Here is a 25,994-nt window from a genome sequence, read left to right as displayed (position 1 = left end):
GGTGGTTGTCCATCCCAGAATCCCTGTGACCAGTGACGCCGCGTGGGGGTCCCAGGAAGGCTGTGCCTGCCTGGTAGCTCTCTGTGCCCAGAACACCACCAGACTCCCTGGAATTCACGACGGTGAGTTACTTAGCACTGGCTTCCGGGAGTCCCTCCAAGCAGCACTCCCGCCAACAGCAGCCCCACACAGGAAGTTGAGTTTACATTACAGGAAGGTGTTTTTACCCAAAGGAAGGCGTGTTTCCCCCATAGAAAGGTGAAATTTTCATATGGTGTGTTTTTCCCACAGGAAGTACAATTTCCACCCAGGAGGTTTATTTTCTGCAAAAGGAGTACTATTTCCCCAAAGTAACCTGTGTTTCCTTTACATGAAGGTGTGTTTCCTCCAGTGGAAGGTGGGTTTCTTCCATAGGAGATTGTATTTCCCACACAGGAAGTATTATGGCCATGACAGGAGGTTGTGTATCTCCAAAGGATGGTGTGTTTGTCCCACGAGAAAGCATTTGTCTTCAGGAAGTTGTATTTTCCCAAACCGGAAGGAGTGTTTACCCCACAGGAAATTGTATTTCCCCCACAGGAAAAAGTGTTTCCCCTATAGGAAGTTCTATTTCTGCCACAGGAAGGAGTGTTTCCCCCATAGGAAGTTCTATTTCCTCCACAGGAAGGAGGATTTCCCACACAGGAAATTGTATTTCCCCCACAGGAAGGAGTATTTTCCCCATAGGAAGTTCTATTTCTCCCACAGGAAATAGTGTTTCCCCCACAGGAAGTTGTATTTCCCCCACAGAAAGAAGGGTTTCCCACACAGGAAATTGGTTTCCCACACAGGAAATTGGTTTCCCACACAGGAAATTGTATTCCCCCACAGGAAGTTGTATTTCCCCCACAGGAAGGAGTGTTTCCCCTATAGGAAGTTCTATTTCCTCCACAGGAAGGAGGATTTCCCACACAGGAAATTGTATTTCCCCCACAGGAAGGAGTATTTTCCCCATAGGAAGTTCTATTTCTCCCACAGGAAATAGTGTTTCCCCCACAGGAAGTTGTATTTCCCCCACAGGAAGGCTTGTTTTGCCCATAGGAAATTGTAGTTCCCCCACAGGGTGTTTGCGCCATAGGAAGTTGTATTTCTCTCTCAGGAAGGTGTATTCCCCCTACACACGCCCCCCTGCCAGAGTGCCCGTGGACTCCAAGGCAGGGCCACAGAGGCTAGAGGGTCCTTGGATGCTGCCCCAGAGGAGAGGGGAGAGCTGCTGAAGGGTGTGACCACTTCAGCCGTGCGTGGGAGAACCAGGCTGAGGCTGAGGGGCTCGGGGTGTCCTGGGACAGAGGCTGAAGCTCTCATCCAAAGGGTTTCAACCTGCCCTTCCCTCGCCCTGACTCTTCTGCCCCCTGAAGTTGTCCACAGGGCCCCCCATTCACACACCTGCCTGGGCCTGAGGTCCCAGCCCTGCGCTCCCTCCTCCAGGCGCCAGCTGGCATGTCCACAGCCAGGCCCCAGGCTTCCCTGGAGAGACGGAGTGCAAGCTCAGCCTGGCCGAGCCTTCGCCATTCGTGCCCAGGGTGGTATGGATCCACGCTCAGCCCTGCCCCTGACTCCCGGCACCCAGGTCTGCCCATGACACTGACCAAATCCCCCAGGTCTACTCATGACCCCGGGACTGACCTTCTGCTCTGACCCCAGGGCCTCCTGACTGCATTGCTCTGCCACCCACTGAGCCTAGGGACAGGGCTGCTGGGGGGAATGGACTCAGGCCAGCCCTGCAGCTTGCAGCCCTCATTTCCCATCTGAAACACGGAAATATTGATAATGGTAATGTGCACCTCGGGGCTGCTGGGAGAGCCTTTCACACACACCCTTCCGGGTCCCGAGGCAGGGCCGGCACCTGTTGGGATGGCCCTCTGCCAGGTCATCTTTATTGCCTTCAGACACACATGACTACAAAGGGACCAGCCCAGCACTGGGGCTGGAAACCTCCATTCCAAAGAGTCCCAGAAACCCTCAAAGGAATCCCTGAGCCGAGGTGCATGCTGGGACTCAGCCTTGGATGGTGGGCGAGAAGCAGGAAACACTAGGCTCTGTTCCTGGGGAAGGGGGCGTGGGGGTGGAGCCCAGCCTTGCAGGGAGGGTGAGAGAGCAGCTTAGTGCCTATGGGGGGCACATGAAGGTCTGAAGAGGGAGAGGTGTGAGGTATTACAATGGGGAGCCTTCTGAGGGGAAGGGGCCAGAGAAGGACAAAGGGTTTGGTGGGTGGCGGAAGGCGGAAGGCAGCTTTCAGGGAGGGCTTGGGGAGAAGCCCCTGTGAGAAGCTGCATACTGCATTCCTGGCAGGGGGCGGGCCTTGGGTTTGCGATGTGAGGACGCAGGTCTGAGGGTTGAGCTGCAGGGTCAGGAAAGCCCCAGGGACACGGTGCCCCCCAGTGGTCCCAGAAACAACAACAAGGCGGTGGAAACGGTCCTCGCAAGGCCTGGCGAGAAGCTTCTGTCGTCAGGGGCTGAGCTCCCGATTGTGCTGAGAATCCACGTGGTGTAGACACTGACGTTGGTGTAGACACCTGGCTTCTTGGAGAGGCCACAGTCAGAGCCCCAGCTCACGACCCCGGCCTGGGTCCAGACGCCACCAACGTCACAGACCAGGGGGCCTCCGGAGTCACCCTGGGGAGACAGAAGTCCAGAAGCGTGGGGCCGGAAGCTGCCGCCTCTGGGCCAGCCGCCCTCCTTGCATGGAGGGGAACTGGGGTTTGCGGGCTCCCAGGCCCATCAGCCTCTCTTCAGGACACAGAGGCCTGGGGCACAGAGCGCAGGGTGGGCTGGCTCAGGATCGGGGACAAAAACCCTGGCAGGTGGAACAAGCAGGGGACACCCTATTCTCCGCATGAAGCTGTGCTTGTCAGAGTAGGGGCTCGAGGGAGAACTGTGCTGCTAGCAGTTCTATTTGTTTCTTTTTTTTCTTTTTTCTTTTTTTTAATTAAATATTTTTAATATATTTTATTGATTTTTTTTTTTTTACAGAGAAGAAGAGAGAGGGATAGAGAATTAGAAACATCATCGATGAGAGAGAATCATTGATCAGCTACCTCTTGCACGCCCCCTACTGGGTATGTGCCCGCAACCAAGCATCGAACCTGGGACCTTTCGGTCTGCAGGCCGACGCTCTACCCACTGAGCCAAACCGACTTCGGCCTGTTTGTTTCTTTTTGATGAAAAAAAAAAAATCTGAGACAAAACAATACTAAGAGGCGACAGAGACAGAGTCTGCTTTGCTAATAAGATCAGCGAAGAGAAGACAGGACGGCTCCGCACGGCCTGCTCCTGGGAAAACGGGCTTAAAGCCACGCATGTTGTTCTGGGGAGAGACGTGTCTGGCCCCACAGGAAAGCCTCGGGGAGGGAGCTGTCACAGCTCGCTTCAGCACACTCGCAGGTGTTCCATGTTCTGATAGTATTTTGTGATGTCTGAGAGGAGGATAGGGCTCAGGAACGTTTCTTTTTGAATTGACCCTCGTATTTAAAAAAAAAATTTTTTTTAAATGTCGCCCTCGTCTGCTTTGCTCCCCCCCCCCCCCCAGGGGGTGCGTGCTCACCTGGCAGGCGTCCTTCTGGCCGTCCTCGAAGCCGGCGCACAGCATGTCTGCCAGGATGATGGGCTCCTGGCTGGGGGTGATGGAGTTCTCATGGTAGTAGGCGTCGCAGGTGCGGGTGTCGATGAGCGGCAGCTGCAGCTGCTGAAGAGTGAAGGGCGGGAGGAGCGCTGGGGAGGGAGCGGGAAGCAGAGCTCAGAGGGGACGCCGCGGCCCGCACGCGGATGGACTGATGACAGGAAGCCGTTTCTGTGCGTGGGAACCTGCATTTGTGCTCAGGACGCCCCTGTGGACATGCCTGTGTTTGCCACTCAAACACCTGGAAGACATGGTCCCTTCCTCCCGGAAGCAGGGCGTGCACAGAGCTGTGGCAGCCCCTCAGCCTCCCTCCCAGTGCCCGGGCAGGGGCGTGGGGTGGGCACACGGGAGGGGCGTGGGCAGGAGCTGAGACCTGGTGTCAGGGCCTGGCTCTGGCCGAGGAGTGTAGCCAAGCCTCATCCACCAATGGCCCTCCTTCTCCGGGCTTCCCAAGGGTCAGGTCAAAAATGGGTTGAATCGTGTCCCTCAAACCTTCACGTCCACCTCGAACCTCAGAATGCACCGTATTTGGAAACAGAGGCTTTGCAGGTGTAATGAGTGAGGATGAGGTCGGACTGGGTCAGGGTGAGAGGGCCCTCACCATCAGACAGAAAGCGGGGAGACCGCAGGGAGACGGCGGTGGGAAGACAGGCAGAGAGCGCAGTGATGCCCCCCAGCCCAGGAGCCCCCAGAGGCGGGCGAGGCAGGAGGAGGCCCCGGACACCTGCTTTCAGGCCCTCGGCCTCAATGCCCGGGCGAGCGTGAATTCCTGCTGGTTGAGCCGCCCAGGATGCCCCATTTGTGACGGTCGGCCCAGGCACTAATCCAGGGAGACGCCGCAGCCGCGATGTGACCACGGCGGCGATGGGTGCCGATCGGTGCTGAGAGCTCACTCTTGCTCGGCCCGGCCGGCACCGCCTGAAGTCATTCCGCGGATGGACCCCATGAGGCCGGAGGAGGAGGCCACCGCCTGGCGAAGCTGACGGGCGGAGTCACCCAGCCGGGGCGCGGCCGGGCGGTCAGGCTCTGCCCTGCCCCTCTGCTGGGCCTGGCACCCATCCCTTGGTATCGGAGGCCGGGATGGTGGGTTGGGGAAGCCCGGGATGCGGGTCTGGGGTGGCGGGCGGCCAGGGGCAGGGGCTGTGCCAACAAGTGCGGGCTCCATGTCCAGCCTGCGTGAGGGTGGCGGCGGGTGCGGCTGCCCCTGGGAGCCGGTCGGGAGCAGCCTCCGCTGCGTCCTGATGGATCCCCCCTCCCCTCCCCCCCTGCCGCCCGCCCCCAGCTCCGGTCCTCACCTTGGTTGGAGTTGATGTTGCCCCAGCCGGTCACCCAGCACCAGGTGCCGTGGCCCAGGGGGTCTCCGGGCTTGGGGAGGCAGACGGGGAGGATGAGGTCGCTGAAGTTGACCGGGGCGGCCAGCTGCAGCAGGGCGATGTCCCCGCTGCCCTGCCCGCCCCTGTAGCTCGGGTGGGGGACGAACTGGGCCACGGCGCGGTGGTGCGGGGCCTGGCTGGCCGGGGGGTAGGAGGAGATGGTGCCCAGCAGCACCGCGTAGGCCTGCAGGGGCTGGTTCCTGGGGCCAAACAGCAAGAGGGTCGTGAGGCTGTGCCCAGGTCCCACGGGCAAGGCTAAGGACAGCCTTGGTTTGAGGCCCTGACACCGCAAAAGGATGTGTGCGTGTGTGTGTGCGTGTGCGTGTGTGAATGTGTGTATGTGTGCATGTGTGTGCATGTGTGTGCATCTGTGCGCACGTGTGCGTGTGTGTGCGTGTATGTGTGTGCGCGCGCGTGTGTGTATGTGCGCGTGTGTGTGTTTGTACACATGTCAACAAGGACAAGCACCTTGCTTAAGCCACAAGCAACCCTGCAAGGTGCCCAGTTCTCCCTCTGTTTGGGGGGAGGAGACGTCGCCTGCTCCAGGCTGCCCAGCTGGCAAATGGTGGAATTGAGACCTTGGATTTCCAAGGGACATGCTAACGTGGGAACTTCGGGTTTCTGGGAAGGGAACACTTTCTGGGAAGGGTCAGTGCTGAGTCTGTCTCCTCCCCACTTCCTCCCCAGGGCCCAGTCTGGGGCTGGGGGCACCTTGGGTGGATAAGTAAGACCCTAGGAGGACACGTTCCTGCCGCCTCCTGCCCAGGCTCCTGTCCAGATGGGGGAGAGGCGTGGGAGAGGGTGAAGGGCGGGTCCCAGCGGCCCTCGCTCGGGTGCTCACCGGTCAAAGCAGTGGGCAGCAGTCAGCACCCAGTCCTCGGTGATCAAGGAGCCCCCACACACGTGCTGTCCGTACTCCCTGAGGCTGACCTGCCATGGCCACCGGCCCAGCCGGGCATCCTGCCCGGACAAGATTCGCCCTGGCACGAGTGGGCGTCCACAAACTGCAGGGTAAGGCATGGGCCGGGTTATACGAGGTGCCCTCTGCACTCCCCTCGCCCTGCAGACCTGCCCTCCTTTATCCCTGCCCCCAGCGGGCTGACATCTTGTCCCCTCTGATTCAGGACTTTTGACCGTGGGGGCAGGCGCACAGCAGCTGAGATGGGGCAAGTGAGATCTGGGCCCTGGATTGCTCAGTCCAGCTCAGTGGGCACAAGGAAGGTCAGACCACTTGGCCGGGCTCTGAGGGAGGGTCTGAACGCAGCGCCTGGCACTGGGGTTTGGAGAGAAGCCATGAAGGCGCTGTGTCCGGGGAAGTGGGTGCCGGCCCCAGGGGCGGGGGTTCTTAGAGGGCCTGCCATGTACAAGGCTCGCAGGGCAGGGCCAGGATTACATAATCCTCTCTCTCCCTGTCTCCCGCCAAACCCAGGCTCTCCCTCCTGCAGTGCCTTCTCCCACCCTGATGTTTGTCCTACCTGAGTCCGGGTCGGTCGCTCTGGCATTGGTCAGGTTGGATGGGAGAGCAGGGGGGCTTCCCTGGAGGACTGGCAGGAGGGAGAACAAGGTGACCACGCCGGCCGGCTCCATGGCTCCTCCACTTGCCGGATGGCCCTTCGGGTCAGAGTCCACAGACACGCAGGAAGGGGAAGGTGACTGCGGCTCCAGCCCAGGTTTTGGGCCCGCCCTGGGGCGGGGCTGGCACCTCCACCCCACCCTTCCAGTGCTCCTGGGCACAGGGACTCTGGCCTCTGCCACATCCTTGGCAAGACCCTCGGGCCTTCCCTCCTTTGCCCAGGCCCTGGCATCACAGCCCAGCCTCTCCTGGCCTCCACCAGGCCACCGTATGGTGCTGCAGCAGCTCGGTAGGCATGGCGTTCTCACCGGGACTTTATTTTTATTTTTTTACATTACTTATTTATTTATTTTTAAAAATATATTTTATTGATTTTTTACAGGGAGGAAGAGAGGGATAGAGAGTTAGAAACATCGATGAGAGAGAGTCATCAATCAGCTGCCTCTTGCACACCCTCTATTGGGGATGCGCCTGCAACCAAGGTACATGCCCTTGGCCGGAATTGAACCTGGGACCTTTCAGATCGCAGGCTGAGGCTCTATCCACTGAGCCAAACCGGTTTCGGCCATCAATTCTTTCTGATTGAACCAACCTGTGAGGGTTACAAAATATGTGTGGTGCCGACAAGGAGAGAAGGAACCGGACTTAGGGAGTGGTCTCGGGGAAGACAGGACATGACTATGAGTGTCCAGAAAGCCACCCAGGTCCACAAAACACCCTGCAAGGAACCAGTGAAAACGCACATTTATTAGCAAAGGAGCCAGAGGCGTGCCCACAGCCCTGGGTGAACGTGCCTGGGCCCTGGTCAGGGCACACAGGCTAGCTGCACCAGCGGGGCAGCCCACAGCAGAGGGAGGAGCAGCAGGAGTGGGGAGGGGTCTGGCCTGGTGCTGTGGCCCATGAGCTTCTGGATCCAGCTGAAGTATCTGCTGACGCTGGTGTAGACGCCGGGTCGGTTGGGCCTACCACAGCCCACTCCCCAGCTCACGATTCCAATCCGAATCCACAGTCCATTCTTTTCACAGGTCAAGGGTCCACCTGAGTCACCCTGGGGAGCAGCAGAGGTGAGCCTGGCCTGGGGCAGGAGGGGCCCGTGGGGAGACCCCAGAAGGGGAGGGGCTATGGAGCTGGGCAAACTAGGTGCAAATCCTACTCCTCCCCCTGGAAGTGACCACGCCTCAGCCTTCACATCTGCAAAGGGGGGCAAACACCGCTCACGTGAGGTCCCAAAGAGACACTATCAAGGCCAAACGAGCTTTGATAGGCGGGTAAGTAAGGGCGAAATCACTTTCTCGTTAATCACCTCTGAGGGTAGGTTGGTCATGGGGTGGGGGGGTGCCTCAGGCCAAGGTCGAGAGGGGTGGTGCCCGTTTCCAGCGAGGCTCTGGGGCAGGGGCACTCACTCCGCAGCGCCGAGCTTGTCTGGCTCCTCACGGGTGTCCCAGAACTCAGCTCAGCACGACGGGGGATCGGGCCAGTAGGGCCATGCAGGGGCCCCTGGAACTGCTCGGGCCGGTCTGCGTTGTCACAAGCTCCCCACGTGCTATGAGCTCAGGATGTGTGAGGAGCTGCGGTTGGCCCACATTTCTTCCCTCGGTTCCCCACCGGACAGTCCCCGGCTGTGGAGAGGCAGGTGGGAGGTCTTCAGAGAGCAGGCCTTCCTGGTTTCTGCCCACACCTGCCAGCAGTGATCACACCCACTAGAATTTCTACACCCATCTCTGTCCCTACCCTGGGGCAGCCCTGCGAGGCTGGATCTCCCTTCCCCCTGGCCGCCATGGGGAAGCTGATGCTCAGTGAGGGTCAGGACTGCTGGGGTCACCCAGCTCACAGGGGCCTGGGTCCAGAGAGCCCTTGGCCAGGCCTGGGGTCTCGGCTCCACGTTGGGCCCGGCCAAGTCGGAACTTGGTGCCTGAGCAACCAGCCCTGTCGGCGGCCTGGGGCCTGGGTCAGGTTTGGGGGAGAGCTGCCAAGGATCCTCCGGAGCTTCCTGGCCTGACCGCAGCCCCCTCCTCCCCCACCTCACTGCCCTCGCCTGGCTGGGCTCCTGCCCGCAGCTCCCAGCACCTTGGCCCAAGCCAGGCTTCTGTTGAGAACTGCAGGCGTCCTTTCCTGCCACCTTGGACGCGCTGCTCAAAGCATCTTTGTTCGAGGCCGGACAGGTGAAGCCGCAGCCCCTCCCTGGTCTCCTTAATTACCCTGGCCAGGCCCGCCCCCTCCTGGCCTTTTAAGCCCCCACACTCCCTGCCAGCCCAGTCAGCCGGGAGGGCACGGGCTGAGGGTGAGAGCAGGTCCAGGGGCTGGCAGGGTGGGAGGGGGCAGCCGTTGGGCAATGGGAATAGAGGGTGGGGAAGGGGTTTGCCTGGAGGCCTAGGGTACCCTGGGCTCAAAGGGGCTGGAGGCGAGGGTGTTCGCTGGGGCCTGGCGGGCCCTGGGCATAAGCCTGAGACCAGCCGGGGCTGAGGGAAGACAGAACAGCCTCCGGGACACAAGTGCTCCGGGCGAGGACCCTCCGTCCTCTCCGCAGGCCCCACGAGAGTCTAAGCCCCGGGCAGGGCCACCCGTACCCCGCACAGTCCCACAGACAGAATGCGGGGCGCGCCCCACCTCCCGGTGCTGCTCCTGCTGCTGCGAGGTGAGTGTGGGGCAGGGGTTCCGGTGCTGACCGCAGATGTCCCATCTCCCCCTCGTTGGCCTGCTCCCTTAGCGCACACCAGGGCAATCTAATCTCAGCTTCAAGGGTTCAAGTTCTCTCTGCCCCTGACCTTGGGCTCTGCAAACCTGGAGGTGCTGTCTTCACCAAGGGCATAAGTCCCTTTGGGGGAAGTTAAATTGGATAACCGGTTGGACAAAATCGCAGCACCGAGTTAATGCGACAAATACGTCCCACCTTCCTTCCTTATCTGTAACCTTCCTTCCCCTCAGTCCGTTATCTGACACCAAATCCGTAATCCAGTGCCTTCCCTCCTTCCTCTTCCAGGCGTGGCTGGGACGCTGGAGTCTGCAGGTTGGGAAGCCTCAGGTCCCTCTCCCCACCCCACCCCCGTCCCTCCCACCCCCGGAGCCCACCCCCACCCAAGCTTGGCTCTAAGTCTCCCCGCCGCCCACCCCCGCCCCACCCCCCACCCCCTTCCCGAGCCTCCGGTCCCCCGCCCACCCTCGCCGCCCTGTTCTCCCGCAGCCTGCGGGCAGCCCCGCGTGTCCAGCCGGATCGTAGGAGGCCGGGACGCGCGGGCCGGAGAGTGGCCGTGGCAGGCCAGCGTCCAGCGCCGCGGGGCGCACGTGTGCGGGGGCGCGCTGGTCAACCCGCGGTGGGTGCTGACGGCGGCGCACTGCCTCCGGAGGTCAGCGGCCCCCAGGCTCCGCTCCGCTCTGGGACTAGGGGATGGGGGCCGGGATGGGGGTGCGGGGGGCAGTGCGGCTCCATCTGGCGGAGGCGCGGGGCCTGGGGGCCTGGGGGCCTGGGGAGAGGGGGACCCCAGTAGGTAACCCGCTCCTGTCCGCAGGCAGGCGCCCGTGACCGAGTACCGCGTGCTCCTCGGGGCGCTGCGCCTGGGCCGGGCCTCGCCCCGCGCGCTCTCGGTGCCGGTGCAGAGGGCGCTGCTGCACCCCGACTTCTCCGAGGACGGCGCCCGCGGGGACCTGGCGCTGCTCCAGCTGCGCCGCCCCGCGCCCCGGAGCGCCCGCGTCCAGCCGGTGTGCCTGCCCGAGCCCGGGGCCCGCCCGCCCCCCGGGGCTCCGTGCTGGGTCACCGGCTGGGGCAGCCTCCGCCCGGGAGGTGAGGCGGAGGGTGGGGCGCGGGGCACTGGGGTGGGGGGGGGGCGGGCATCCCCCTCCTCCTTCCTCTGACCGGGAACCCCTCCCACCGCGGCTTCAATCTGGGAATCCCCAAGCCCTCCCAGTCCTGGCAGGTTAGATACTCAGGTGAGGCTTCTCCCCGCACCCTCTCCCGGCCACCGCACCCCCTCTCCTCTCTCCTCTCTCACAAGCCCCCTTCCCCCCAGTGTCACTCCCGGCGTGGCGGCCTCTCCAGGGAGTCAGGGTGCCCGTGGTGGACGCGGGCACCTGTGACCGCCTCTACCACGTGGGCACCAGCGTGCCCGGGGCCCAGCAAATAGTGTTGCCGGGGAACCTGTGCGCCGGCTACCCCCAGGGCCGCAAGGATGCCTGCCAGGTGCGTGGCTCTGCCTCGGACCGCTGAGTCCGTGCTCCTGTGCCCAGCACCCTCCCTCCCTGGAGCCCAGGACCGAGGAGGTGCCACCCCCAGGGTCCGCATCCTGGCTCCCAGCCCAGATGTACCCCCTGGGGGACGGGAGCCCCGGGACTACGGTCATAGTCTTCAGAGCTCTGGGGCCTGAGCTTGCCTTTCTCCCACAGGGTGACTCTGGGGGACCCCTGGCCTGCTTGGAGTCTGGGCGCTGGGTCCTGGTGGGCGTGGTGAGCTGGGGCAAGGGCTGTGCTCTGCCCTACCGGCCGGGCGTCTATACCAATGTCGCCACGTACAGCAGCTGGGTCCATGCTCGCCTCGGCCACTGATGTGGTGACCCCTCTGCTACTTAGTCCCTCTTGGGACCTGTCCATCCCCCAGCCCTACCACTTCCGACTTGAGGCTTGGAGGCCTGATAAAGCTAAGGAGCCATCTCTCCATCCATCAGTCCATCCCCTGCCTTCCTTGGGGCTCACCAAGCCTGAGCTGCCAGCCCTGCCCCAGCTCCTCCCATCTGCGGGGTCTCATGCTCCTCCTTTCCCTTCCTGCTCACTTCCCCTCCTCAGCTCCAGCCAAGGCTGGGCCTGGGCATCCAGAGACGGTAAGTGGCATTCCCGGTTGGGCCTGTGTGCCCCTGTCTCTGGAGGAATCAGGGAGGGTCAAAGTGTAGAGGGATTCGGCACCACGAAGATGGTTCTCCATCGCTAGCTCGGAAGATGGGAGGGGGTCACACAGCCAGGAAGGACAAGCAGCCTCCGTCAGGGGAAGGGACATCTCAGCACGCTGACCGAAAGGAACCAAACCTGGACACCTTGCCCAAGCGCGGAGGCGAATTCTTCCCCCGGCCTCCAGCGAGATCCTCTAGGCCCCGCCCTTGACCTGGGCCTGGTGAGACGCAGCTGAGCCCAGCCGGACTTCTGGCCCACAGAGCCCTGACTTAGTAAATGTGTGTTTAAAGCCGCTGTGTTTGTGGTCACTGGTTACACAACAGGGAATGAATCTAGATTTTGCCTCATCACCGTGAAGATGCCTGGGGGCAGGGTGGGCCTCCACCAGCTCCGGAGTCTGGACCGCCTGGCATCATGCCCTCTGCCCCCAGGCAGGCCTGGCTGGCGTTTCTGCTGTTGTTTCTGTCATTACACCACCCAGGCCCTGGGGGAGTCTGGGGCTGGGTCCTTGCCTTACACAGAACCCCCACGCCCAGGACCCCCGACACCAAATCTGGAGACAGGCTTAGACCCTGTACAGCTCCCTTCCCACCTTCATGTGGCCAAGGACACCCGTTCAGTAGATAAGCTCAGTTTCTAGAGCTGCAGGGAGAGCAAGAAACTGAACAAAACCTGGGAAATCCAAAGACTAGTCTTAGGAGTTGACAGCAGCAGTGGGTGAAAAGTTAACAGGAAGGCCATCAAAGGTGGGGCAGGCCAGGCCGCTGCTCCCACAGAGGCCTAAGCCTGGTCTCCTTCCTTTTCTCCCAGGAGAGGAAGTGGCTGCACCAGTGGTCCCTGCGGGGTTGCTGTAGGCCAGGCCAGGCCAGTGTGAATCTACGGACCGGACGGGGCAGCAGGGAACTCCAGGCTGCTCTTTCCCCCAGCGTGAGGGCCGTCCCTTTGGGGTGGAGCTTGGCTATTTCTTGGGGGTCATTGGGGTCTAGGGTGTGCGAACAGGGCATAGCTATGGCAGACCAGCCTGTAAAAGGCTGTGGTCACATCTGTGGAGGGACCAAAGGACCTCTGTGGGGTGATGTTAGCCATTCTCCCAATTCTTCCTCAGCCTGAAGCCAGCCAAGGGCTGCCTCCCAAAGCACTGAGATGGTCACTGGGGCTGGAGCCAGGGCTCCTCAGCCTTGGACCTGCTGTGATTTTAGTAATCGGTTCCCATTCAGAGTCCAGTGTTTCTGAAGTACAACCTGGGAGCAGGGTAGGGGCAGGAACTGGGCAGGGAAGGGAAGGGCCAGTGAATGGGCAATGCTACTCCTGGGCAGGCTCTTACCAGGAGTCTGGGCCACTGCAAAGGGCTTTACTGGACTCTCGGTGGGTTTTTCAGAGGCTCCGTGAGGTAGGTTTGTTTCTTCATTTGTCCGATGAGAAAACTGAGGCCTGAAGCCATGCAGCTGGTAGGTGAGAGACTGGAATTTGAACTCAGGTGGTCTGATTGCAGGGGGAGCTGGGAACAGTAGTGTGGAGATTACTCCCTTTGCTGACTTCGCTTCTTCCTACGCTGCTATTGTGGCCTCCCAGCTCCATTCTTCTTGGCCTGTTCCTGGTGTGGCAGCCTTGTGGGGCTGGGCAAGTTGCAGCACTTTTCAGCCTGGCAGGCTCACTGGCACAGCAGCCTGTACTGCAGCATCCTGTCAGCAAGGTCAGTGGGGGGCGGGGGGTGGGGGGGAGAGGATGCTAGTCTCTTATCTGAGGTAGGCATTTTCTAGTTGCCCACCTACTCCAGTCTGTGGTGCTACAACCGGATGGCCTTGTCTCTCCCACTACTGACTCAGCCTCATTTCCGCACTCTAATCTGCACTGGTAACAACGGCCTTATCAAGGCTGCTAGGAGAATCAAGTTGACAGCTACAGCAACCATGGATTTGCCCACTGAGCATGTGTGCTGTGCCAGGCAAGGGTGGGCTCTCTGGGTGCTTTCATTTCCCATTCCGTGGGTGAAAAACAGGCCCTGAGAGGTCAGTGACATGCCCTAAGGCTCACAGCGGGTAAGAGATGGAGCCAGAATTGAATGTGGGCAACCGACTCAAATTCCTTGTCGCTTCCCTCATGGAGATTAGTTAATTGTAAAATACTACAAATGAGAGGAACAGTAATAACTAGTGGTCATTATTACTATTTATTAATCAATGTTAAAAAAAAAAAAAAAAAAAAAGACAGGAGGGGAAGGCCCACAAGGCCAAGACGCTGCAGGCTTACTTCTGAGGGTGCCTGTTGTGAGCATTGGGTAGTGGAGGCAAGGGAGCAGAAGAGTCCAGGCCTTTCTGGGCTGAGAAGCAAGAGCAGCTGACTAGCCAACTCACCTTAAGATTTCCACTCTGTCATGGCCTCTAGGAGGGAGGACATACATACACCCAGCGAGACCACAGAGCACAGGGGTTGGGAGTGGTCAGCCCGTTCTCCCCTCAAATTGTACCCCCACCCCATTCCTACGTGTATGAAGTATCATTGCACTGAATGACAGGATGCCCACAGTCACCTCCCGCAAACAACCGACCAAGTGACACCCACCTGCCTCTGAAGGGAAGGACTCACTGCCTCTCCCAGGCCAGGTGACCTGAGACAGTTTCAACCAGACACATCACTACCGGAACCCTGGCATTGCGCTCTCTGTGCATTTGTTCATTAATGCTCCCAAATATCCCAGGGGGTCCAATTACATATTCTCTCTTCAAGGACAGAAAACAGGTGGAGGTTCAGTGCCTTGCCCAAGATCACACGTAATGGGCTGGGGCTGGAACTAAGTCTGCTGGAGGAGGCTGGGGACAGGCGTGATTCTCAGGGGGATGGGATGGGAGGGAAGAGGGCTGCCCCACCCCCAGGCCTCCAGGGTGACTCCTGGTGAACATCAGCTGGGACACCAGCTGGGCGGACAGGTCAGCTGTCCACAGGGTGGTCTGCAATACAGCCCAGCTCCAGAAAGATGTGCTCAGGCTGCATCTTTGGACATCATGGGTGGCGAGGGGACCTCTCCTGTCCCTGAACCCCAGGACTCCATCTGTACCTGCCTCATCCTGGGAGGCCTACTGGCTGCCTGCTTAGCCCTCCCCTCCTCCAACTCTCTGTTCGCAAAGATGCTGATATTAAGGAAACTTTCAGGCTGGCCAAGGACTTGCCCTGACACTTCCTGACTCAGGGGATGAAGCCCAAGTGGATGTCAGCCTGGGCCTAGCGTGCTAGCAGGGAGCTGCTGCTGCCTGGTGTCCAGGGAGGGAAAAGTCACAAGAGGTGAAGGGACTTCAGAGGATTTGTCCTCCCTGAGAAGGCAGGGAGGACAAGTCAAAAATAACTCCAGTTAGAGTTTAGGAAACATCTATTTCGTGGTACCTCTTGGAGAGGCTCTACAAACTTTACAAGCGGTTATTTTCTCATCTTGAAGGAGAGGGAAGTAGGTCCTGATGAGTGAGGTTAGCCGCCCAAAACTGCACAGTCAGTGCTGGAACCAGGACTCGTATCAGTTGATTTGAGCCCAGAGCCTGTGCAGCGAGCCACCAGCTTGACTCGGGGCCAGGGCAGCTGCTTCCACCCACTCTCAAGAATTCTCACATTGCAGCCCCAACCTCTGCAGAGCTCTGACAGCCAGCACCATCCACTGGCTCCTCTCTGGGTGCCAGGCACGGACTCTGACACACACACCAGTACTGACCCCGGGAGTGGTTAAGTGAAAGAAAAGCTTCTATCCCTTGCTCTAGTTAGTGTGACTGCAACTGGGAGTGACCCAGGACCGTGCCCAACACTGAAGGAAGCCTGTGGGTGAGGACAGTCCCGCAGAAAGGCACCTAGCCAGGGAATAAGTCTAGAGGCTGGCGGGTGCCCAAAGCCCCTGGGGCCAGGGACCTCCCCTTCTCTGCTCCAGGCCCAACTCCCTGACACCACCAGCAGCTTCCCAGGGTCATTCCAGGCCATAAAGCTCCTGTGACCTGTAAGAAACAGACTTACACCTAAGGCTGGGGAAGGGAAGTGTGGGCAGTCCTCCTATATGGAGGCAGGAGGTCCGGAATTTAAAACCTCCTCAAAATGGCCGCCAGAGCCAAAACTGGTTTGGCTCACTGGATAGAACGTCAGCCTGTGGACTAGAGGGTCCCGGGGCTCGATTCCGGTCAAGGCCAGTGGGGGGGTGTCAAGGAGGCAGCTGATTGATGTTTTGCTCTCATTGATGTTTCTAACTATCTCTCTCCCTCTCTGCAAAAAATCAATAAAATGTATTTTTTAATTTTTTTAAAATGTATTTTTTTTAAATGGTCGCCAGAAAGCCCTTGGAATCATGAGTCAGGCCCCTCAATATGGCAGCCAGGTCTCACTGAGATGCTAATATTTGCCTCCCCAACGACCAAGAAGCATATCATTTATTCACTCTTCCTGGAGGTGGGCGCACCCGAGGCTCTGAAGCTGGGGTCCAGCCCAGGACTCCCTCTCACTGATCAAGACAGGGATCTGGCACCCAGACCGTTTGGCTCCATGGATAGAGCTGAAGGGCATGTCCTGTGGTTGCAGGCTCGATCCCAGGTAGGGGGCGTGCAGGAGGCAGCTGACCCATGTTTCTCTCTCATCCATGTTTCTACCTCTCTATCCATCTCCCTTCCTCTCTGTAAAAAATCAATAATAAGTAAATAAATAATAGATAGGGACCTCGCCACTCCCAAGATGGCGCCGTTTCCAACTATGTCCCTCCCGCATAGGATCGCTGCCGGACTCCCACCACTCCCCGCGACACCCCGGCCGAGACGTCCCTCGCCACGGCGCCAAGATGGCGGCCGGCCATACGGTCTGAGTAATCCGCTTTCTGACCACTTAAAATGGCGGCCTCGGGGCGGGGCCTCCGGGCGCGGGGCACGCTGGGAGCCGGCGCGCGGGACGCCGGGAACGGGGCGGAGCGCGGCCGCGCCGGCGCGTCGAGTGGGAGAGGCAGCTGCTGCGATGGTGAGCGGGCGTGGGGGAGGGGCGCCGGGCTGGGGCCGGGGGCGGCGGGGGCCGCGGGCCGCGGGCCGCGCGGGGGGGTCGGGGGGGGCCGGGTCCCCCGTTCATGCCAGCCCGCTGCCCCCAGGACGTTTTCCTTATGATCCGGCGCCACAAGACCACCATCTTCACGGACGCCAAGGAGTCGAGCACCGTGTTGGAGCTGAAGCGCATCGTCGAGGGCATTCTCAAGCGGCCGCCCGACGAGCAGCGGCTGTACAAGGTGCGGGGGCCCCGCCGGTCCCGGGAGGGCGGGGGCCTGGCGGAGGCTGGGACCGGGGCGATCGCTGCCCGGAACCGCCTCCCCGCGCCTGGCCGGAGGCGCACGGAGGCTGCGTCGTTGATGTAAACAGTAGTGGACGCCGCGGGCTGAACCTCCCCCACGTGGGGCGGTGTTCGAACTCGGGGAGACGGAGCAGCGATAGCGTTCTCCCCACGCGAGGTCGCGGTGAGGGAGGGATGGGATTAAAGCCGCGGGCCGGCGTCGCAGTCGTATCCGATCCCTACAACGGTCCCACCCGCGGCACGTTCCGGCTCTTGACATCCCTGCGCAGTTGTTAAGGCAACGGGCTAGGCGAGTGGCCACTTAGGAGCCCAAGGTCATTGGCCCCGCCAGGATTTGATTCTGGATACCTTTCATCCTCCGCAGGCCCATCAGAATCACACTCACCCCCAGACACGCCATACAAAGCAATGGTATTTGGGTGACTCCGGTCCCACCAGCTCTTCACTAAACGGCTGTTACTCCCCAACCTTGCTGTTGGGATAAAGCTCCCGCACCCCCATCCCTCCCTTCTTACAACCAACTGGTTATTTAGCAAGGATGGCTTGTGGTCTGGGTTTTCATTGGGGGAGTCTGTGTGTCAGCCCCCGATTCAAGTCTCTGGAAGCAGGAGGGCCTTTACCTAAGTGGCTGATACCTACCCGGGCTTCCCTGCCAAATGTACTCTGAAATCTCCTGTTTGGAATCCCAGTAATTCCCATCTTACAGATAAGGAAACATCACGTCAAAAGGTTTACTTTGTCCAGGGCAGCAGAGCTGGGATTCAAACCATGGCTTGCCTGTGGTCAGATTAAGTAACTGGCTCTTAAGATTAGATTCGCCAGGAGTTTGGGGAATAAACATTCCAGAGCCCCCACCTTGGGAGGTTCCAATTTGGAGAGACTTGACCGTAGCCCTGGAAACTTGGATGAACTCTGTCCTGGGCCCTCCTGTGGGCTGTCTCTCTACCCTTTCTGACGCCCAATGTAGTTGTTGACCAGAGAAGTCTTTGGGACTTGACCCTCCTGGGGCCTCTCCTGAAACCCTGCCTCTCTCCTCAGGATGACCAACTTCTGGATGACAGCAAGACCCTGGGCGAGTGTGGCTTCACCAGTCAAACAGCGAGGCCACAGGCTCCAGCCACCGTGGGGCTGGCCTTCCGGGCAGGTGAGAGGGGCAGCCAAGCCAGCCAGGGTTGAACAGCCAAAGTTAAGGGGTCATCGGGGAGCCTGCAATTATTCTTCCAGGACAGTGTTTTCCCAGCCCACAAACATCAGGCAATATCCGGTGACTGTATTTGTTACCCCACAAACAAGACGCTTGTAGAAATTGGAGCCTATTTCGTGAAGGATTCAAAGGTCCCTATTCATGACACCAGTTTATATTTACAGGGGGCTTTTTTTTCCCTTTCCTTTTCTTAATTCCCATCCCCCTACTCTTCTCCTCCTTTGGCAACCATCAGCTTATCTATGGGACTGTTTTATTGCATTTATTCATTTGTTTTGTTTTGTTTTTTAGATCCCACATATGAGTGAAATTATAAGGTATTTGTTTTTCTCTGTCTGACTTCATTTAGTATGATACCCTCTAGGTCCATCCATGTTATGGCAAATGGCCAAATTTCATTCTTTTTTTATTGCTGAATAATATTCCATCGTGTGTGCGTGTATGTCCACATCTTCTGTAGGTCTTGTCCACATCTTGGCTATTATTAGTAATGCTGCAGCGAACAAAGGAGTGCATATAATTTCTTTTCAAATTAGTGTTTTTGTTTTCCTTGAATAAATATCCAGAAGTGTAATTGCTTGGTCAATATGGTAGCTCTATTTTTAATTTTTTGAGGAATCGCCACTGTTTCCCATAGTGGCTACACTAAGTTTACAGTCCCACCAACTGTATGAGGGTTCTTTTTTCTCTACTTCCTCACCAGCACTTATTACTTGTTGATTTATTGATAGCGTTCTGACAGTTGTGAGGTGATAGTTCATTGTGATTTAATTTGCATCATTAGTGATGTTGAGTGTCATGTTTGTTGGCCATCGGTATGTCCTTTTGGGAGAAATGTCTGTTCAGGTCCTCTGACAGTTTTATGTAATTGGATTGTTTTTTTGGTGTCAAGTTGTATGAGTTCCTTATATACTTTGGATATTAACTCCTTACAGATGTGTCATTGGCAAATATCTTCTCATTCAGTAGGTTGTCTATTCATTTTGCTGATCATATCGTTTGCAATGCAAAAATTATTTAGTGACGTAGTTCTATTAAGTTTTTCTTTTTTCTTAATGTATATATTTGATTTCAGAGAGGAAAGGAGAGGGAGACATAGAAACATCAGTGATTGAGAGAATGTCACTGACTGCCTCCTGCAGTCACTAACTGGGGATTGAGCCTGAAACCGAGGCATGTGCCCTGACCTGGAATCAAACTGTGACCTTCTGGTTCAGAGGTTGACATAACCACTGAGGCATGGCTGGATGTAGCCTTGTGTTTTTGTTTTTGTTTTTTAAATACATTTTTATTGATTTCAGAGAGGAAGGAAGGGAGGGAGAGAGAGAGACTGAGAGAGAGAGAGAGAGGGAGAGAGATGGAGTTGGGGGGAGAAAAGAGAAAATAAAATAAAAATGAATGGAAGAGAATCATTGATTGGCTGCCTCCTGCATGTCTTCCCCACTGGGGATTAAGCCCAAAAATCAGGAATTCAGTGGTGATCTCCTGGTTCATAAGTCAATGCTTAACCACTGAGCCATGCCAGTCTTTGAGAATTAGTTTTAATTCTGAGAAGAGTGCCATTGGTATTTTAATACAATTGCCTTGAATCTGCATATTGCTTTAGGTTGTAAGGACATTTAACATTTATCCTTCCAGTCCATGAGCAAGCTGTAAAGCTGTACCTTTACATTTATTTGTATCTTCTTCAATTTCTTCAGTGTCTTATAGTTTTCAGATACAGGTCTTTCACCTCTTGAGTTTATTCCAGGTATTTTTTTAAAAATATGGTATATATAATTGATTTCAGAGAGGAAAGAAGAGGGAGAGAGAGATAGAAACATCCACAGTGAGAGAGAATCATGGATTGGCTGCTTCCAGCAAGTGTCCTTGACCGGAATTGAACCTGGGACCTTTCAGTTCGCTGGCCGACGCTCTATCCAGAGCCAAACTGGCTAGGGCCCAGGTATTTTGTTTTTGATGTAAGTGTAAATAGGATTGTTTTCTTAATTTCTTCTTCTGATCATTCGTTATTGGTATATATAAAAATGTAACAGATTTCTGTATATTGATTTTATATTCTTCAACCTTACTGAATTTATGTGTTCTAGTATTTGTGTGTGTGTGTGTGTGTGTGTGTACAGTCCAGGGTTTTCTATATATAGTATCATCTTATCTGCAAATAATGAGAGTTTTACTTCTCTCTGTTTTTGATGCTTTTTATTTCTTCTTCTTGTGTCATAGCTGTGGCAAGGACTTCCAATACTATGTTGAATAGAAGGGGTGATAGTAGGCATCCCTGTGTTGTTCCTGATCTTCAGCTTCTTAACCTAAAAAAAAGGAGGCCTTTGAAAGTGAGAGACAACAAGCATTTATTTGGGGGTGGGGGGGGGGGGGGTTTAAGTGCTTATTTGGGTCTAGCCGACTTGGCTCTGAGGTCAGCCTATGAACCAGGAGGTCAAGGTTCAATTCACAGTCATAATGTATGCCAGGTTGCAGGCTCCCACTCCAGTGTGGGATGTGCAGGAGGCAGCCAATCAGTGTTTCTCTTTCATCATTGATGTTTCTGCCTCTCTCTCCCTCTCCCTTCCTCTGTGAAATAAAGTTATTTTTTTAAAAAGAATACCTATTTGCTCCAAAACCGGTTTGGCTCAGCGGTAGAGCATCGGTCTGCGGACTGAAAGGTCCCAGGTTCTATTCCGGTCAAGGGCATGTACATTGGTTGCGGGCACATCCCCGATAGGGGTTGTGCAAGAGGCAGCTGGTTGATGTTTCTCTCTCTCTCCCTTCCTCTCTGTAAAAAATCAATAAAATATATATATTTTTTAAAAGTACTTCCACTATTATTAAAAAAAAGAATACCTATTTGGGAAACACTAATTCGTGGCAGAAGCAAATATTGAATAGGAGACAAAGAAGTGGATAATTGATGAGAAAGGGAAGGGGAACAATTCCATCAATGGAAGAAATTTTTTTTTTATCGAAGTAGCTTTTATTTAAAAAATATATTGTATATATTGGTTTTTTTAGTTTATTTTTTAATTTTTTTTACAGAGAGGAAGGGAGAGGGATAGAGAATTAGAAACATCATGAGAGAGAAACATCAATCAGCTGCCTCCTGCACACCTCCTACTGGGGGTGTACCTGCAAACCAAGATACATGCCCTTGACCGGAATCGAACCTGGGACCTTTCAGTCCGCAAGCCAACATTCTATCCACTGAGCCAAACTGGCTAGGGTGAAGGAAATTCTTTCTATTGATGCAAATAACATAGCAATGTTAATTCTGAACAGTGTTTGTGATTTTTAGTCCAATAGTCTTCAGTCCAGTAGTTAAAATAACTGCTTGTATCATTTCAAACATTTCTTTAGGACACAATGTTGCTTTGGGCTCAGTCCAAAGGTTGTTTTGTCTTAGCATTCCAAAGATTTGAGGCATAAAGCATGCAAGGCAGCTCCTCCTGCGTGTCAGCTCTGGCTCCATTTAGTTTTGACAAATTTCGCCATGGAGTATGATATTACGTGTGGATTTGTCATATACAGTCTATAGTATGTTGAAATATGTTCCTTCTATACTCACTTTGTTGAAGAGTTTTTGTCATAAAAGGATGTTCAATTTGTCATACTTTTCCTGCATCTATTTATATATTTTATTTTGTTAATATGATATATCACATTGATTGATTTATGGTTGTCCGTCCATTCTTGTATCTCTGGGATGATCTTGATCATGGTGTTTAATCCTGGTTTGCTAATATTTTGTTGAAAATTTTACATCTATGTCCATCAAAGGTATTGACTTATAATTTGTCTTTTTTTTTTTTTTTTTTTTGTAATGTCTTCATCTGGTTTTGAATGAGTTTAGAAATGTTTCTTCCTCTTTTGAAATAGTTTAAGAAGGTTAGGTTTAATTCTTCGAATGCTTGGTAAAATTTATATGTGAAGTTGCCTCCCTCTGGGCGACAGGCATGGGGTGCGATTGCTGGGCTGGCCTGGGCCTCCATCTAATGTATTTTTCATTTCAGTTGTGTGTTCTAAAGTTGTGCTTGTGAGTAGTATACTTGCTAACTTTGTTGAAGTTCTAAGTTCCTCTTTTCTGCTCTCAAGTTTGGAGAGCATCCTTATGATTATTTGAATTCTTTGTCAGGAAAATCATTTGTTTCTGTTTACTTCAGGTATTTTTTGGGGGGATTTTTCATGTTCATTCATTTAAGAGATACTCTTTTGTCTTTTCATTTTGTTTGACTTTGTTTGTTTTTATGAAATACACAAAATGGCTCTCCCCCCCGGTCATGAAAAAGTAGCCTGAGGTAGAAGCAGCCTATGTAGGCTGTGTGCTGGGTGGTTCTGGCAGGCAGGTAAGGGGTGTCAGGTGCATGTGGTAGTGACCTGTCGATTTTCCTTGCTCCCTTTGCTACGGACTGAAATGGGCTTAGGCAATGTTTCTGGGAACGTGCTACAGGGACCTTGTAGTAGGCCAGAGCACCTGGCTAGAGCCCATGACCACCCTGTGGAGGCAGAGGGGGACATAAACAAGTTTGAGGAAACAATGCCAAACTTGTAGAATTCCCTGCAGTCCCGGGGCTCCCCACCTTTCTCTGCACACGCTCTTTTTTGCTTATTGTACAGAAAGTGGTCTTGTGAAGAAGTTACCTCTAGGTAGTCTTAGCTGGAGCACTAGCCTATGTGGGCTAGTGTGGCTCCCAGCAGGCGGCCAGGTATTTGTGGTGATGCCTTATTTGTGGCTTGTTCCCTCTGTTGGGAGACAAAAGACTGCAATGTAGCCAGGAACACCCAGGGTGATCTTGCAGGTAGGCCGAAGCACCTGGTTAGAGCTCCCAGCCCTGTCAAGTCTAGGGGAATGTGAACAATGGTGCTCACTGGCTTCTCTGGCCAGTTCCCACAGCTGCTAGATGGCTTTGTGACTTCCCAACCTTCTCTATTCTCTTATTGTTTAGAAATTGTTCATTCAACCCTGTTATCTTGCATGAAGAACTGCTTTATTATTTGTATACTTAGTTTGCTCATGGGAAAGGGCGTGTTTAACTTTCTCTTATGCTGCCACCATCTTGGACCTGAGAGGACCTACTGAGTACCTGGGCCCTGTGCTCTGTGTTCTATTTTCATTGTAAGGTCTCCTCTTTGTTTCGTTAATCCTCACCCAAGAATATTCCCGTCCCCCGTCCCCCCCCAATTGATTTTCAGAGTGGGAGGGAGGAATGGGGAGATACTCTTTGGTGCTTGGGCTTGTGCTCTAACCACTGAGAATACTGGCCAGGGCCTATCTCATCCTCTTGGTAGCCCTGAGAGGTAAGCATTGCCATCCACATTTTGGAGGTGTGGACACAGACTTGCCAGCAGTTATGTATGGGAGTCATAGTTCAGATGCAAGCTGTCAGAACCTTGCCTGAGCTTGGCACTCTCTTAACAGTACATTACTTAATCTCCCAGCTTCTCTGTGCAGACTAGAAACTTGTACCATATTAAGGATAAGTTAACTGTATGTGGGGAATTCAGATCATTTGCTAAAGTGGGTAGTGTTTCCTTGTGCAGCTTGCAGAAGGACAAGACATTGGTCTCCTTACCCACAAAATGGCTTCAGTTAGGGAATTGACAGAGTTCAACTTACATGTTAAATGGCATCATCCAGACTGTACCCAAGGAATGGGAAAGGTTGATGAAGGCAAGAATTGTCACTGGATTTAAGATGAATTGGTTATAAAGCTGGTTAGCTGTCTTAACTTCAGTACTATTGATATTTGGGGTTGGGTAATCTTGTGTGGGGTTGTCTTGTGCATTGCAGGATGCTTAGCATCTCTGACCACTACCAGAGATGCCATCTGCAGACTTCCATCTCCCAAGTTATGATAATTCAAAGATTTGCCGGATTTGGCCAGTTTTCCCTGGGGGGACCTAAGAGATTGAGAACAGTCTCCTGGGTGGAAGGAAGTGCAAAGAAAAGTGAAATGGAGCCCAAGCCCATTTTGCTCAACGGATTAAGAGCATCAGCCTGTGGACCAAAGGGTTCCGGGGTCAGTTCTGGTCAAGGGCACATACCTTAGTTGCAGGCTTCTCCCTGGTCCAGGCCCTGGTCAGGGTTTGTGCAAGAGGCAATCAACTGATGTGTTTCCCTCACCTCGGTTTCCCTTTCTTCCCCTCTCCCCAAAAATCAATGGAAAAATATCCTCGAATGAGGATTAACAATAAGAAAAAGTGAAATGGAGTTCATTCACCCTGTGCTGACAGGGAAGCCACTGTTTCTAAAGAAAGCCGTTTTGGCCAGTTAAGTGCTCCAAGGCAATGCATAGGGCATTGGGATCAGAGTGGTGATTCACGTGGGAAGGTTGGGGAAGGCCTCTCTGAGGAGGCTTGGTTTGAATGTCATGGAATAGCATAGCCGTCTTGGGCCACTAAGTGCAAAGGCTCTGAGGCAGAAAAAGCTTGATATGGGAACTTGGAATAACACAGGAGTGACTAGAAAAACAAGATGGCAAGAACTTCACGTTTTACTCAGACTATGTTATAAGATATTGGAAGATTTTAAGAAGGGATGAAATAGCCGAAAACCGGTTTGGCTCAATGGATAGAGAGTTGGCTTGGGGACTGAAGGGTCCCGGGTTCGATTCCGGTCAAGGGCATGTACCCAGTAGGGGGTGTGCAAGAGGCAGCTGATCAATGATTCTCATCGATGTTTCCGACTGTATCTCCCCCCCTTCCTCTCTGTACAAAATCAATAATATATATATATATACATATACATATATATATACATATATATATATATATATATATATATATATCTTTTTTTATTTTTTTTTTAAAGGGATGAAATAGTAGTCTGGTTTAGTTATTTTTTAAAATTCTCTCCAAAGAATATTTTTCTCATTGATTTTTAGAGACAATGGGAGAGGGAGAGACACATTAATTGGTTGCCTCCCACACAAGGCTGGGGATTGAGCCTGCAATCAAGGTTTATGCCCTTGAATGGATATGAGCCTGGGACCCTTTCAGTCTGAGGGTTGGCACTCTACCACTGAACCAAACCAGCTAGGGCTCATTTGATTTTTAAAATCACTGCTTGGTGGAGAAGGGATGTGAAGGAAACAAGGAGATAGGTGCAGAAGGTAAGGAAATGGGCTCTACGGATGGCCAGGCTCAGGGAGAACAGGGTCAGTTAGCCCTGTAGAGGTGGGAGACATTCCAATAGGGCCACTGAACCTAGGCAGTTGGATGTAGGGAGGACAGGGTTGTGGAGGAGACTCATTGAGGGGGGGGTAGGAGAGGGTCTGTTTGCCCAGAAGTTAGAGGTGGGTATCTCCTCCTCCAGCTCCCCCCATTTTTCTCTCCAGATGATGCATTTGAAGCTCTGCGCATTGAGCCCTTCTCCAGCCCTCCAGAGCTGCCTGACGTGATGAAGCCACAGGACTCAGGAAGCAGTGCCAATGAACAAGCCGTGCAGTGAAGGCCTGGGGCCCGCTCCTCCCCAGGGCTCCAACCTCCCCCCTCCCCAAATAAAAGAGATTTGGGTGTCTGCCTGGTTGCTGCCTCTTTATGCGCACCCTCTCCTGACTCCAGGCATCATCCTCACCAGGGTGGAGCTCATTCCTTGCAAGACTCCTTCCTTCCCAGCCCTCTCTTGCTTGCAGGCTGGCTTGCTGGACCACAGGCTCTCTGTGCTCATCAATCCAGCCCCAGCCCAGCCTGTCTCTCAAAGGCCTTGGGGAAAGAACTGGGAGAAACCCAGAGCCCTAGGGCTAGTCTTTTTCAGTCTGCTCCTGTGGGAAGGGGGGGGTGGGGGGGGGCTGGCTGCACACACAAAAAATTGTTCATTCCCAATAAATAGTCCCCTTTGCTGCTTCCCCCTCCACCTCCGCACACTGGCTTCCAGGCAGGTGCTTCTTTCCTGCTCAGAGACCAGAAGCGAAAGTGTAAGCCAGAACCAGTTGTCTTCAGCAGTCTATGAAGAACCCTGTAGTTGGTCACTAGAAGGGGCAGCTCTTCTCCCTGCCCTTCTCCACCCAATAAAGACTCTGTACACTC

General features: G+C 54.7%; 3 protein-coding genes across 3 annotated transcripts; 2 read left to right on the top strand and 1 right to left on the bottom strand.

Annotated features, from left to right (window-relative positions):
• Window positions 1-1,882: 1,882 nt before the first annotated feature.
• LOC118703706 (serine protease 33-like) lies at window positions 1,883-6,618 on the bottom strand. The gene is made up of 5 exons (XM_036410796.2): window positions 6,507-6,618; window positions 5,873-6,035; window positions 4,954-5,231; window positions 3,584-3,750; window positions 1,883-2,655 (listed from the first exon to the last, which is right to left on the bottom strand). Exons 1-5 carry the CDS (start codon window positions 6,616-6,618, stop codon window positions 2,389-2,391), a joined length of 987 nt encoding a protein of 328 aa, XP_036266689.1. The 3' UTR covers window positions 1,883-2,388.
• Window positions 6,619-9,193: 2,575 nt separating this feature from the next.
• Window positions 9,194-11,355, top strand: LOC118703705 (serine protease 33). The gene is made up of 5 exons (XM_045571730.1): window positions 9,194-9,239; window positions 9,669-9,948; window positions 10,111-10,382; window positions 10,609-10,778; window positions 10,982-11,355. Exons 1-5 carry the CDS (start codon window positions 9,194-9,196, stop codon window positions 11,138-11,140), a joined length of 927 nt encoding a protein of 308 aa, XP_045427686.1. The 3' UTR covers window positions 11,141-11,355.
• A 4,805-nt stretch (window positions 11,356-16,160) lies between these two features.
• On the top strand, window positions 16,161-25,992 carry ELOB (elongin B). Its single transcript, XM_036409921.2, has 4 exons — window positions 16,161-16,450; window positions 16,575-16,709; window positions 17,810-17,915; window positions 25,304-25,992. Exons 1-4 carry the CDS (start codon window positions 16,175-16,177, stop codon window positions 25,414-25,416), a joined length of 630 nt encoding a protein of 209 aa, XP_036265814.1. The 5' UTR covers window positions 16,161-16,174; the 3' UTR covers window positions 25,417-25,992.
• Window positions 25,993-25,994: the final 2 nt, after the last annotated feature.

The sequence above is a fragment of the Pipistrellus kuhlii genome, unplaced genomic scaffold (genome assembly GCF_014108245.1).
Source record: "Pipistrellus kuhlii isolate mPipKuh1 unplaced genomic scaffold, mPipKuh1.p scaffold_m20_p_4, whole genome shotgun sequence".
Classification (NCBI taxonomy): domain Eukaryota; kingdom Metazoa; phylum Chordata; class Mammalia; order Chiroptera; family Vespertilionidae; genus Pipistrellus; species Pipistrellus kuhlii.
This window is presented reverse-complemented; position numbering and strand designations above follow the sequence as displayed.